The sequence below is a fragment of the Cyrtonyx montezumae genome, unplaced genomic scaffold (genome assembly GCF_038088225.1).
Source record: "Cyrtonyx montezumae isolate F1298 unplaced genomic scaffold, pur_monq_1.0 scaffold_4, whole genome shotgun sequence".
Classification (NCBI taxonomy): domain Eukaryota; kingdom Metazoa; phylum Chordata; class Aves; order Galliformes; family Odontophoridae; genus Cyrtonyx; species Cyrtonyx montezumae.
In genome coordinates, this window is record NW_027072045.1 from 9258451 (window position 1) to 9271846 (window position 13396).

Consider the following 13396-nt stretch of genomic DNA (forward strand, 5'->3'; position numbering starts at 1 on the left):
AAGTCCCGAGGCAGCAGGATTCGGTGCTAGGAAGCTCCTGAGGGGAATGTGCTTCCAGCCCTCCTCTGGAGAAGGGCAGGTTGCCATGACAAAGGCCTTTGAGAAAAAGAGGTGTGGGATGGAAAATAACACACAAGAAACCTAGGAGGGAAAAACACACATCTCAATTCAGCATTTGCTGCCATTTCTCAACACAGAGTGATTGAGAATTTGGGTTCATAGGAAATAAGAAATGACTCCAACTGCCCCAAATCAGGACAGGGTGGGTGAACAAGGCAGGCAACGTAAACACGCAGCACACAGTGAGCCCAGGATGTGATGATCCTGAGGCAGAAAAGTTCCCTGCAGCAAGGCATCCTAACATCACTTCAAACATCCTTTATTATCAAATGCTGCCAAAGCAGAATTACTGTAAGCAAAGACAACTTTCTCCATGGCCTCTAATGGTCTCTTTTCAATGGCCTTAAGAAAGCTTTAATCACATGAGCCACTTGCCACCATTTTATGGATTGTATGAGCCCCATGGCAGTAAAAGCAAGCTTGCAATTGGCTATTAAAAATTATATTTTATTTCTAAAGTTTGCCTGTGCTAGAAAATCCTCAGCACTGCTGAATAATTCCACAGAAAAAAAAGCAACAGGATAGCAACTAGAGGGGAAAAGCAGATCCTTTGATAGCACTGAGTGATTGGTCTAATCTGGCTTTCTCTTCTCGATTTAACAAACCAAGAAATATGGCATTGTTTAATAAGCAATGTGTCAAAACCGTGAAGTTCTACAATTACCAAGCAGTCAGGAAGCTGGGAAATCCCACTGCCCTGAAAGCCAGAGTGAAAGACAGCTTCAATTTCCTGAAGTGAATTTTTAACACATTACATGTAGCAGCCAGTCATCTCCCTCTCTCCCATTTGTTGAAGGGGATCCATTTCAAAACATCATTTTCTTGCTTCAAGTCATGCCTGTCATTACAACCCCAAAGCACTCAGGTTGCATGCATGCTATCCTTTAAGAGCAGTGACTTCTGGGTTGGAAAAACATCAGCTGCACATAATGGGAATAGCTATTGCCTATCTCCTCCCTACACCCTCTGAACAGATCTACCTATTTCTCTTCTCTCTGCAGCATCTAAGCATTGCCACAGAGTCAGCTGGCAGTATAGCAGATACAGCTCCCCTGTGTCCCTCTACTTTAAGTGCTACACATTCAGAAGGGATGGTCTGCCCATGTGCCCCAGCTCTGAATCCCTCTGCACTCAGATTCTTCCCATTTCCCTGGGGGAAAAATTTCTCACCTCTCATCTCCAGCTTTTCTCTTCAGCTCCAACCTCCCACCCAGCTCTGCTCCCACGCTTTCCTACCCATGTCATACCTGTTGGCAATACTTGCATTGCTGCCACTGCCGCTGTGTTTCCTTGCCCGGCTCAGCCTCCGCGTGGGCTTTGGGTCTTGTAGTCCAGGACTTGGAGCTGAGGGGAAGGTCGAGGCATAGCCATGTTCGCACTCTGCACAAGAATCAACAGGCAGGGCATAAAAAAAAGGGTCATTAAAAAAAAGAATAGAATTAAAAAAAAGTCAGCTGGCAGGCCTCACCACTGACCCGCCAGCCTAGCTGAGGAAGCCCTTAAGCACAACAGCACAGGGAAATAAACAACTGCTGATGCATTCAGAGGGAAGAGGACCAGGAGATGCAGAAAAGAGAAGGAGTGTAAAGGCTCTGCCAACCTCGCAGGAGAACCAGCACATCTCAGATACCTAAAAGCGTCAAAAGAAGCCAGGACAGCCCAGAGAGTGCTGCGTCTCTCTTCCTCACCAGACTCCGAACCGCTCTTCCTCACCAGACTCCGAACCGAGCACATCAGGCACGTTTCATTCTGTAACACCAGGACCTCCCACCCCATCCCTTCCTGTCCAGTGGGAAACTTTCCAGCCAGTCCTTGGTTTCCCCTCCAGAAATCACATCCACCACACTCTCCCCTTCCTACGAAACCCCCGCACCACCTGACCCACACCCCAGCCCCTCTCCTCAACCCCTGCTCGGGGATCGACCACCAGCTCCGACCCCCTTCCCCTCTCTCACCCCTCGGTGGGAACTCCCGACCTCAACCCCGCTCCCCGCGCTCCTCCCATTACCTCTCTCCCTCCGCTCCAGATACTCAGCCGCCTCCAGCAGCCGCTGGACGTTGATCAGCCGCACTCGCTCCATGGCCCCCGGGGCACCGGACCCCCCCCCCCTCGGCCCCCACGCTCCCAGCGGGGCACAGGGGGCTGCGGGGCGAGGAGTTGCCGGCTTCCCCTTAACCCCAGCCCCCTCACATCGACCCCTCTCTCCCCAGGACAGCTCTCCTCGGAGGGGCACGGAGGCAGCCCGAGCCTGCCCTCACTCCCTGCCGGGCTCAGGCCCCTCTGCCCCGGCCCGGCCCTACCCCGCCCCGCTCGCCTCCCCCAACGCCTCGCACCACTTTGTTTACCTCCGCCGGGCGCTCACGGGAAGGGGTGGGGGGAGCGGCGCGCCGCGGGGCTGCATGGGAAATGTAGTTCCGCGCCGCCGCGGGGCACTGTGGGACGGCGGCTGTACCCCGTGAGGCCGTGGCGGGACGCGCCGCGCGGCCCTGAGGCGATGGCGGGGAGCAGAGCTCAGGGCTTGTGATGGCACCCTGAGGTGCGCAGTCTGTGCCCCAATGCCAACAACGCTCCACAGACAAAAGGCAGCGCAGACTGCAGTGTGTGCACCAGGGAAAGCCTTCTCAACGCTGTCACACCTACAGAGCGCATCCCCGCTCTTCACAGTCCCCCCATAAAGCACTTCACATCCCGGTTTCCATGCAGACCCAAACCCTCACCGCTGCTTCTGAATTCTGCCAACGGCTCCGAGGTTTGCTGGAGCAGGGCTTCAAAACCTGATAGCGTTCGGCCGTGCGATAGCAGCGGCCAAAATACTTCATCTACACTTGGAACAGGAATCACAGAACGTGAAAAAAATAAAAAGATCAGAACATTCAGAGTTAAAATGCGAATCTCAAGGTGATACCAGCCTAACAGAAGAGCTGTTTGTCAGGGTTACTTTTCACAGGTCTGGACCTTCAGCTTGTGACCAACGACATTCTCAAGCATCCCTCCAACAGAAAGAGAACTGGAAAAGTACCTTAAAACTCCCCTGCAAAAATAAACTGGGGTTGTCTCTGCTTTGAGGCTGTCAGCCCAACATATCAGGGGACTCACGTAGAGTTACAACAGTTGGCGTGAAAGAAAAACAAGTAGACTCAGCGTAGATAGCTTTTCTTTAAATGTATTTCACTGATCCGCCATTTCTGAGGTTTCCTCAGAGAACTGCAGGCTTGCAGCTGACCGAGGTAAAAGTCATACCACTATTCAGTTCTTACACAAACCTCCTCGCCTCAATCTTAGCAGGTTGACTGGTTTGTTTCCCTTAAGATGGGGCAGTTTTCTCTACTGGAAGCTACCACCAGTGCAGATTATTAAAAGCATACATTAAAGCTCACTTTGGAGCAGGGAATACTTATATGATCTTGGGAAAAGGACACACTATGATCTTGGGAAAAGGACACAGGTACATGCACACTGCTCTGCACCAGTGGAGCTACTGCAACAGCATTTCTGGGCTCTAGTTCAACTTCCCACACCCAAATCGAGGCAGTCATTTGCCTTTCAGGATTAGCAATACTAAACATGAAACAAAACAAAATAAGAAACACCCACCATAATGATGAATCTCAAAACCACTGTACTGCAACCATCACTACTATAGCTTTCAGGGGGTACACGTGGAGATACGTGCTTCCTCAAAAAGGGAAAGCCACAGCTGGGATATAAAGGGGTGGTTTAGGAGTACGTCAAAGAATCAGCCTCCAGAAGCCAACATTCAAGACACAAAATAGAAGAGTACAGAGGAGAGGAACACGTACACATGGTGAATTAAATCAGCATCAGAATGAAGCAACAGCAGGATCAGTTCTTCATGAGATGATGGAGGATCGACTCCCCCATGCACACATCAGCTCAGCTTCCACATCTTTGTTTCTTAAGTAAGTAACGCACAATTTCCAAAAATCTGTGTGTAACAAAGACAAATCTGGGAGTAAACTGCGGGGATGTCTTTCCACAGAAGAGGCACAGCATATCTGTAACATCTTTCAGTTGTCATCTCAAGTGGCAGTGCGGGCAGGTGAGCCTGCAAAATGCCAGATTTGTGTGTGACAGAAACAAAAGTGGGTGGGAAGTGAATGGCATGAAGATGCCCAGTGCTATTCAACTACTGACCAAAAAATCCCCCAAAGTCACGTTTAAAATGGGGTTGAGCAATCCACAGGAGATGCTGCGGAGGGGCTTAAGGAAAAAGAATTTTAGGGGGGAAATGATATCATTTAATTTAGTGGCTCCAAATGATCTGTAAGTACAGTTTTTTGATTATGAGTGCTTGCTGCTTGGCATCCCTTCTGGCAGCTGTGATTCACTTTCATTGTGTGTTCTGCTGCTTTGCCCTTTAGAAAGGGGCTTTTTACATTTTATTAAATGGCACTTCGGCAGCCCTCCATTTCCAGCCTTAATAATGGATTTGTTAATCTCCCAGATAGCCTTTCCCTCCTCCTTAGCAACAATTTAAATATCCAGGAAGAAATCTGCAGTGCAGAAATCAATTAATATTTACATCTAAAATGTTGCTGTGTTATTTTATTCAAGTAAAACAGATGTGGTCTGATCTTTTTTTAACCAGTACCACAATCACTTGCACTAAAGTAGCCACTTCCATCAGGGGAATCTTCCAGGAGCTTTCCAGAAAGTAATGTTTTAAGCTTCTCAAAACTGCAGTGACTTTAGGTTTCTTTTCTTCCCACTCTGCAGGAAGGGAAACTGAGGCGCAAGCAGCATAATCACCCACATGAAGACATGCCCTCAGCTAGAAGTAGAACAAGAATATAGCTCACCCACCAAGATGCCCAACCCTCTGCTTTGGGCACGTGGCTTAGAAATAACATGGTGCTTTGCAACCTGGAAGTTATTTTCAGTAAAGACAGTACCTTAAGTTAAACTGCCTGGTTTTCTGTCCCTTCTCTGGCTTCTTCTCAAACCATCCCATCCCCAACTCTTCATAACCTCTTGGAGGAGCATGCACATGGCAACTGTTGTAGAGTTTGTTTGAAGGTGGCCAAGGAAAATCTTGCAAATTCTTAACCTTGCTTTCGAAGCCTTCAAAACTAACACCCCTTCAAAACTAACATTGCAACCAAGGCATGAACAGAGATGTCCATTAAGAACCATTTTCTGATGCTCTCAAATCAGTAAAAAACAATTCACAGGGGTGTCAGATGAGAAAATTTTGGGGGACAACAGACCCACAAAACTTGTTTCTGATGTCCAGGGGAGCAGCAGCTACAGCATGCCTGAATATCCCACCTACCAGCATGCACTGCAGCAACCAAGTCTCCATTCACCATACTCAGCACTCTTCCAATGCTTGCAATACCTTTTGCAAAGCTCCTAGAACACCTCTAAGATATGGCCTCATCTCTCACCCAGGAACCTTGTTCTTTTGCAAAGCATCAGACAATCCCTTTCAGCACTCCCACTGGTGCCTGGAGCCCATCCAAAGGGGAGGACAGAAATTCTTCACAGCCCGAGCACCTGGACAGCCAAGAGTTTGAGTGTGAATAAAGCATGTGTTGTATACTCTGATCCAAAGACTCTGCCAATGGGCAAGGCAGAAGCCAGGGGTGTACTTGCTCTTTGGGCTGCCTGCTCCCAGCCTCTGGGAGATGTACTGCTCTGTCTTCAGACTTGCACCATGCCCCAGTTCATTCCGAGTCAGTGACTCAGACAAACCATTCGACTGATCCACCTACAAAATTAAGAGGACCTCCCTCGAGAAAATAAATAAATAAACAAGCAGCAAAAGAACATATACAGAATGGGGTCCCTCTGTTAAAAAGGTAGGATTTTCCAGACAACAGCAGAAGACATTTCTCTGCCGGCCCTGAGGATGCCTTGCTGCCAAGGACATGATCAGTTCTCAGCAGTGCTCCTGGCACGGCCCTGCAGCTCTCCCTCTACCCTATCATTTCTCCTGCTGTGGCTTCCTTCTGAATTTCATGATGATGTACAAACAGCACGAGTCAAAATAACACAACCTGGAAGTAGCTGACACATGAATCACTGTGGCCAGGTTATGAACCAGGTGGAAGGGAGCGTATCATAAGCTGGAAGAAAAATAAATAGCTGAAAGAGCTGTGTACTGCACCATATCGCATCACTGTACGACCCAAGATCACCTATACTGACCTTGAGCCATGTGTTCAGCTCTCACTGACCTTATGGGAACCATCCTTTGGTTTGTTGGAAAAAGACCCTCAAAAATGCATAAGCAATGGAAGAAGCCACAAGCAGAATGTAGTGCTGCCTCACCCTCGAGGCTCAGTTCTGCTTCCCTTCAGACCGATTTATTGAAGAGCAAAGGACAAAATCTACAGCCACCCATTTGCTACTTTTGGTCAGAAGGTTGCTAAACATGGCAGCACTTTAAAGTCAGACTGCAAAGAAAATCTGGCTTTTTGCAGGGACCAAAGTCGACTGTCCTGTACGCATACACCTGTGCTAAACTGTGAATAAGGATAGCACTGTCACATTGGTTTGCTTGCCGTCATGCTTTTGGAAGAGGATGTGACAACATGTCTGTCTCTGCAGTGAGCTCAGCACATACACATACCACATCTGTTATAGATAAGGCATCACATCCAAAGAATTAATCATGTGTTTATGCAACTTCTACTGACATAAGCAGGAGCCTATGAACACACAGGTAAAGCTTGGCACGTACCAACCCCAGCTGAATTTATTTCAGGTCCCTCTAATAACTCCTTCCCAACTCCAACACTTCAGCTTCTGTAACCTGCATGACGAGCAGCGCTATCCCATGGGGTCAGCACTGCCTGCAGCTTTCCCAAAGCTGCAATACCAATCCCAGACAGCATCCCAGTACTTCCCTGCCCCGTCCCCATCACGTGCACAGGTCAGGCGGGGCCAGACACCTCTGTGCCAGTCCTGTTTTTTTTTCAGGACACGTTTCCTGGGGGCAGGCACTGTCACTTCACATGTGCACATCGCCCATCAGGGCTGAAACCCAGTGGTCACACCGAAACGCAGCAGAGCCTTGCCCGGCACCGGCACGCTGCAGGGAGCATGTGCCCTGCTCAGCCCCAAGCTTTTGGGGCTGCTTTCCTTTGTTGTTGCTAATTGCCAGGTAGGAGCCTGTACAGATAACACGGTCATTATCCCCGTCCGGCAGCCGGCACGGAGCGCTCTGTGCCAGCGGTGTTGCTCCAGCAGCCGAAGGGCAGCGGATCCCGGGGCGATAACGGGCTGAGCGCACGGCTCTCCCCCCGGCAGGACCAGGTACGCACTCAGGACATCACCCTCCCTCTCCTGCGGCTGTTCCTCCCTCTGAATCGGTCCCGTGGTGCTCAGGGATTGTTTTCCAATTCAAGCAGCAATTTTCTTTGTTTGGGAGCGACACGTCAGAGCCGCCTGCTCGCCGTGGTCACGTACCGCACTGCACACTCCGTAGCCAGCCCTGGGCCAGCTGAGACCGTTCATCCCAAAACGCCCTGCTTGCAAATAAACGCTGAGAGATTCTGCAGCATCTCCCGATGGAAGCGAGGGTTTCCCTGCTATGAGCGCGGTGCTTGTAAGCGGAAGATGTAACGAAAACAAGTGCCGGGGAAGGGAGCTGGTTGGATACAACTGCTTTCTTTCAATATTTGGCAACAAAACCCCCACATCCCCACGTGCTGCTCGCGCAGGGGAGCACAGCACGTCGCACTGAGCACGCACTCTCCATCCCCAAACACGAAACCTCGTAAAACGACGCGTTTTTTAAACAAAACATCACGCACTCTCGCAAGAAGAGGGCTGAACAATTCCGTCGGCAATCTCCCCGCCCCCAACGCGATTCTGACACTTCCTCTTCAAGCTCGGAGAAGAAGGGAAGGAAAAAAGAAAGACGAAACAACAAAACAAAACCCAACAACAACCGGCGGTCCCACAGTGGCTCCCGAAGCACCGCCGCCGCAGCGCTGAGCTCCGCCCGCTCCTCCATCCGCGCCCCACGGCTCCGCTCCCCCGATGCGAAGCGCTGCGGGATCATTACGAAACACCGATTCCCCCGTGTTGTTTTTCTTTCCCTTTTCCCCCTCAAGAATAGCCACAAGCAAACAGCGTCATTTCAACTTTAGAGAGCAGAAAAGCAGCGTGGGGCTGACGGTGGAGAACACGGTGTCCCCCCCAGCACCGCGGGGGCAGCGGCACGGGATCACTGCACGAGAACCGCGAGAGAGCGGAGCGATGGGGCGCGCCCATGGGGGGAGCGCGGTGCTCCGGGAAAACGGGGGGGAAAGACAGAAAAAACAGGGGAACAAGAGAAATACATGAATAAATAAATCAAACAAAACAAGAGGAAAATAAAAGAGTAAAAAGAAGAAAAAAATAGACATGGATATGAAATAGGAAAGGAAGGCAGCCCGCGTGTGACCCGGGGACACAACGGCAGCGGCAGCCCGGGCTCACCCCGCCGGGCCGCCCCGCACAGCAACGCGTGACGTCATGGGGGAACCCGGCGTCGCTTATTGGCGGAGCACGCACTCGTGGCCACGCCCCTCGGGTAGTCTCCGCCAATCAGTGCGGCGGGTTGCCTCCATGTGCGAACCATGTGGCCGCGCGGGGGCGGGGCGCCGGCCCGGGGCGCAGCGCAGCGGGGCCGCCCCGCGCAGCTCCGCGGTGCGCGCAGTGCCCCGCACACGGTGCCCGCTTTGTTCCCAGCGCTACGCGGCGGTGTCAGTCCCGCCGCCTCTCAACCCTCGCTCTCCCTTCGCTCACCGCTTCGTAAAAGGCAACGCGCATCCTGCGCGCTCGCGGAGCGGGAGGCCGGCGGTGAGGCCGGCCGCTGTCCCGCACCGCCGCTCGGCCCGCGTGGCCGGGCCGGCCCTACCCTCCCCGCGGCGACGTCGCGAGCGCGGCCGTTTGCCTACGTGACTGCGCCCATGCCCCGGCGGGGGGAGCGCGGCCGTTGACGCCGCCTCCTCCCCGCGGCCCCGAGCGGCGACCCCCTCCCGTCCGCCTCCCGCGGCCCTTCCACCGCCCCCAAACTTTACGCGGCGGTCCCACGAGCGTCCGCCGCTCGAGACCGGAGGAGGGGGGGAAGGGGGGGGGCCGCAGACGGCCCAAAGTTTGCGCGATTATTTATTTCCCCCCTCCCTCAGAGCCGCCCGCGCGCACTCACTTTTATTTTCCTTCTCGATCCGCTCCAGGTAGCTGGCGGCCTCCAGCAGCACCTGCACGTTGTGCAGGAAGGTATCCATTCCCGGCCCCGTGTTAAAAATGTCCCCCAGGGGACACCGGGCCCCGCCGGCCTCCCCCGCCGTTCCCCGCGGTTCCCTCCGCGGCCGCCCGCGTTTCCCCATGCCCCGCCGCAGCTCTCCGGCCCGGCGTGTGCGGCGGAGCGTGCGGCCGTGCCCGTGTGCGGCGGAGCCCGAGCCCGGCAACGCCGCGGTCCTAGCGCTGCCGCCGCCACCTCCTGCCGCTCGTGCGCTGTTTTCGTCCCGAGGGCGGCCGCCGCCGTCCCGCCCCCCCCCGCACCCCCCCTCCCCGCCCCACGTTCCCCGTCGGGGCGGCCCGGCCCGTCCGCGCCTGCGGAGTGCGAGCGGCGGCCGCCGCGCGGCTTTGAGAGCGGCTGCCGGGCTCGGAGCGGGGCTGGGGTGCGGGAGGGGCCACCTCGCGCCCCTCCTTGTGCCCCCTGCACCTGCAGAGCCCGGTGTCACGCCGTGTCACCCTGCGTTACCCTTGTCGCACTGTGTCACCTCTGGTCATCCCACGTTACTCCTTGTCACCTCTTGTCACCCCGTGCTATCCCACGGTCACCTCTTGTCACCCCATGTCACTTTCCATCCCCTCACCGGGGGATCAGTGTCTTTCCCACTTAGGGACACAGGGACTCTCGCTGCCCCATGCGAAGCTCTCGGTGCCACCACGGCCCCAAGGACTCCCGTGGATCCCCTGAAGACGCACCAACAGCAGTGTGACATCACGTCACTCTGAGTGGTACCCCCCGCGGCCCTCACTGCTGTCCCAGCGCTGCATCCATCCACACACATTACTGAGCACTAATTGGCTCCGTGAAGTCACGGGGACCTGAGTCACTCTGGGCAAACAAACCCCTTGGGCTCCCAGTGGCAGGGCTATTTTTAGGAGGCACGGCCACAGCATTTCTTCGGCCACACGCGTGTCCTGGGGCACGTGCTGGAGACAGGGCGGCTCCCAGCCAGCACAGCGAGGCTGCATGACACTGTGCCACACTCTTGGACCCTCCCATGCCGCTCATTGGCTCCCATGGCTCATTAGAGCAGGGCTTTCCATGCCGTGGGCAGCGCGTGCTGCTTCTCCCCACGTGACAGCTCCAGGTTCAAAGCTGCAACAATCAGAATTTTTATTCCCTTTCCTTTTAGCTCAGTTCAAGATGTCTTTTGCCCCCAAAAACACGCTGGGTCTGGCCAGCTCTGAGCCCTCAGTGCTCCAGCTTTCCTTCTCTGAGTCTGTTCTTGACTGCTGGGTGCGGGATGCTGAGCTGCCTGAGTGTGCTCTGCCCCACACACCTTTAGTGGCCCAAAATTACAGCCCCCGTATGAATATGGAGAGCCCAGGAAGAGGTGGGTCCTCAATGTGACCCGGGCACCTGCTGGGACCTGGACCTCTTGGGCTGCCCAGGAGGATGGGATGCCAAGGCTCCAAGGCAACAGACCCAGGAGAAATAGTGTTTCCAGAGAATATGGGCTGGGAGGCACAGAGGGGCATTTCCACAGAAGTCCCACCCCTCAGCATTGCCCACTGGGCACCTCGGCTTGCCACATTCCCTCTCTCTGCTCCTGCTACATACACGAAGGACAGGACAATCAAGAATTGAGGAGGTCTTGCTATATCCCCAGCATCACACACCCAGCTATGTGATTCTGGTCTAGGGGGCAGAACAGCTCTGGATTTTGGTCTGCAAAGCCCCCTGGGTGTACCTGCTCTCTCTCCTTTATAGACCATCATAATCCTTTTACAAAGTCCCACCTGCAGCAAGCTGCTGCCCTTTGGAAGGATGAACCTGTTTTCCAAGCAATAACCGTGCTGCCCATCTGTCAAGGGCAGACATCCCTCACTGCTCAATGGTGGCACAGAGATATTAAAAAACCTGCTTGGAGAGCTCTCACATCTCTCATTTTGTTTTGCCGTGGCTGTGCTCATGGATAGTGATGCTGTGATGGATCTGGAGGGAGTGACTCCTAAAGGGCCCACCTCGCTGCTGGACTGCCAGCACCAGGACAGCGGCAGCCTTGGTCTGTGCCAAGGAGCATGGCTTAGAGGAACTACGTTTCACTTAAGCCTTCCTTTTGCCACCCTTTTGCATTATTGGAGCGCCCAGCGTTAGCTATGGGATTAGTGCTTTTCCAAACATTGTTGTAGCTCACTTTTAGCTGCACCTGGGCAGACGGGCATGGCCGAGCCTGGCGTAGGAAGGTTCCCAAGTTCCTTCCCAGCTGCCATGCAGATTACAGCTGTTTCACCCCAGTGCTGCTGGCTGCACTACTCGTTGGGTCGGTATTTAATTGCCTCTCCTTAACAACGCATTGCACGAGGTGCAATTTGCCATTGCTGGGCAAACAATACAGATTAACGTGCTTTACGTCGCTATCTGGTTCTGCTCTCCTTCACAGCCGGCGGCTCCAGACATGGGTGGGGTGTGAAGCTACGTCTCGGCCTGCAGGATCTGCATGGCTGCTGTGGGCCCAGCAGGGTGAGGGAGTGCACAGGCTGTGCCTGGCTTGACCTGCAATGCTGGCTGTGTGTAACGTGGCTGTGTGTTATGAAAACAGATGGAAATGGATAACACTCAATATTGATCAGCGTCACTTTTACAGACTTGCAAATGCCCAGATCATAGTGAGCAGAGAACTGTGTGCAGCCTGGCACCAAGAGCAGAGGAGCTGAGGAGGCTTCATGGCGGCCCACAGCTCGCACAGGGAGCCAAGGGGCAGCACTGAGCTCGGGGTTGAGCTCGGGGTTGAGCTCGGGGTGCAGTGGCACAGCCTGAGGGAACGGCATGGAGCTGCATCAGGGGAGGGTTGGGGGGTTAGGGAAAGGGTCTGCACCAGAGGGCAGGGGCATGGAATGGGCTGCCTGGGGTAGCAGGCATGGCACTGAGCTGCCAGAGCTCAACGGATGAATTGTGTGTGGCACCATGTGGAGCCAGGAGTTGGATTCAGTGGTCCCTATGGGATCCTTCCAACTTGGGATATTCTGTGATTCTTAGAGCAGGAGGGCTGAAGGAGGGGTGTGGAGCATGAGGTGCCCATGCCCTCATCCTCTTGGAAACATGTACTGTTTAAGTTCTGTTTTCCAGATCTGGGGCATTGGTATGCCTTGACACCAAGGAGGCATGCTGCCATCACGGTTTGCAGGGGTGAGGAGTGGGCTGCTGGCCCGTGGCTCTGATGGATTTTCCCTTTTCAAGAGGTGGTTCACCTGGTCCAAGTGCTGGCTGTGCTGCTGCTGGGCTCAGCTCTCCTCCAGCCACACCTCAGAAGGTAAATCCCCGTAGCCAGGCTGCCGATGGGGCCCTGCAGGTCACAAGTGTATCTTAAGATAGCATCATGGTCTCACTGCTGCATACAGCCACCTCTTGTACCCACAGGGACAAGACCTCATGGACCCTAATCCTCCCCTGCACCCACACTGCCTCCTCCACGGCACACTCCCAGCTCCGTGCCCATGCAGTCAGTGTGGTTCTGGTGCCATCCACATGGACATGAGCAGCGAGGCATCCTGCTCTCCTTCAGAGACACCCAACTGGCTCTTCCTTGCAACAAAGATTTCTCCGATTATTTTGGTTTTTTCCTCCATACCCAGTAAAGAAGTCAAAACAAAGGCCTCAACCTTGTCAGCACAGAGCTCACCTGGGGCAGATGCCACCTGTGAACTTTTGGCCTTCGACTCCTGTTTACTCGACCTTTATGACCTGTGGCCATTGACTCCAATGACCTTGTGACCTCTGACCTGCCAACCCTTGGCACAATGATCTTTTGACCCCTGACCTTTGGATCTTGACCTCACAACCTTTGAATCTTGGGTCCTGTGGCTGCAAACCCTATGACCTTCAACTTTGAGGAATCGGTGTTGGGGGTGGCCAAGAAGCAAGGGAGGGAGCACGTTAACTAACACCTGATTTTAGGCAGTGGTGGGGATGGCTCAGCAATGTGCCTGATGAGGAGGCCCGGGAGGGCCTCAGCAGTCACACACATCACTGGGCCACGTCTGCACAGTGTGGGTGCACAAATACCACACTGAAGTAGGGAG

At 54.0% G+C, this 13396-nt stretch overlaps 1 protein-coding gene across 3 annotated transcripts in view; it reads right to left on the reverse strand.

Annotated features, from left to right (window-relative positions):
* Nucleotides 1–9613, reverse strand: part of MXI1 (MAX interactor 1, dimerization protein) — a 49180-nt gene extending 39567 nt beyond the window's left edge. Inside the window, exons 1-2 of one of the 3 annotated variants that reach the window (XM_065746651.1) lie at nucleotides 9285–9613; nucleotides 1368–1500 (exon numbers count right to left, since the gene is read on the reverse strand). In XM_065746651.1, the coding sequence (XP_065602723.1) occupies nucleotides 1368–1500; nucleotides 9285–9465 (314 nt within the window). In that variant the 5' untranslated portion in view covers nucleotides 9466–9613. Of the gene's footprint in view, nucleotides 1–1367; nucleotides 1501–2128; nucleotides 2353–9284 lie in introns of those variants that run through there. The other 2 variants (XM_065746650.1, XM_065746652.1) reach the window with 2 other exon arrangements.
* Between the last annotated feature and the right edge of the window lie 3783 nt (nucleotides 9614–13396).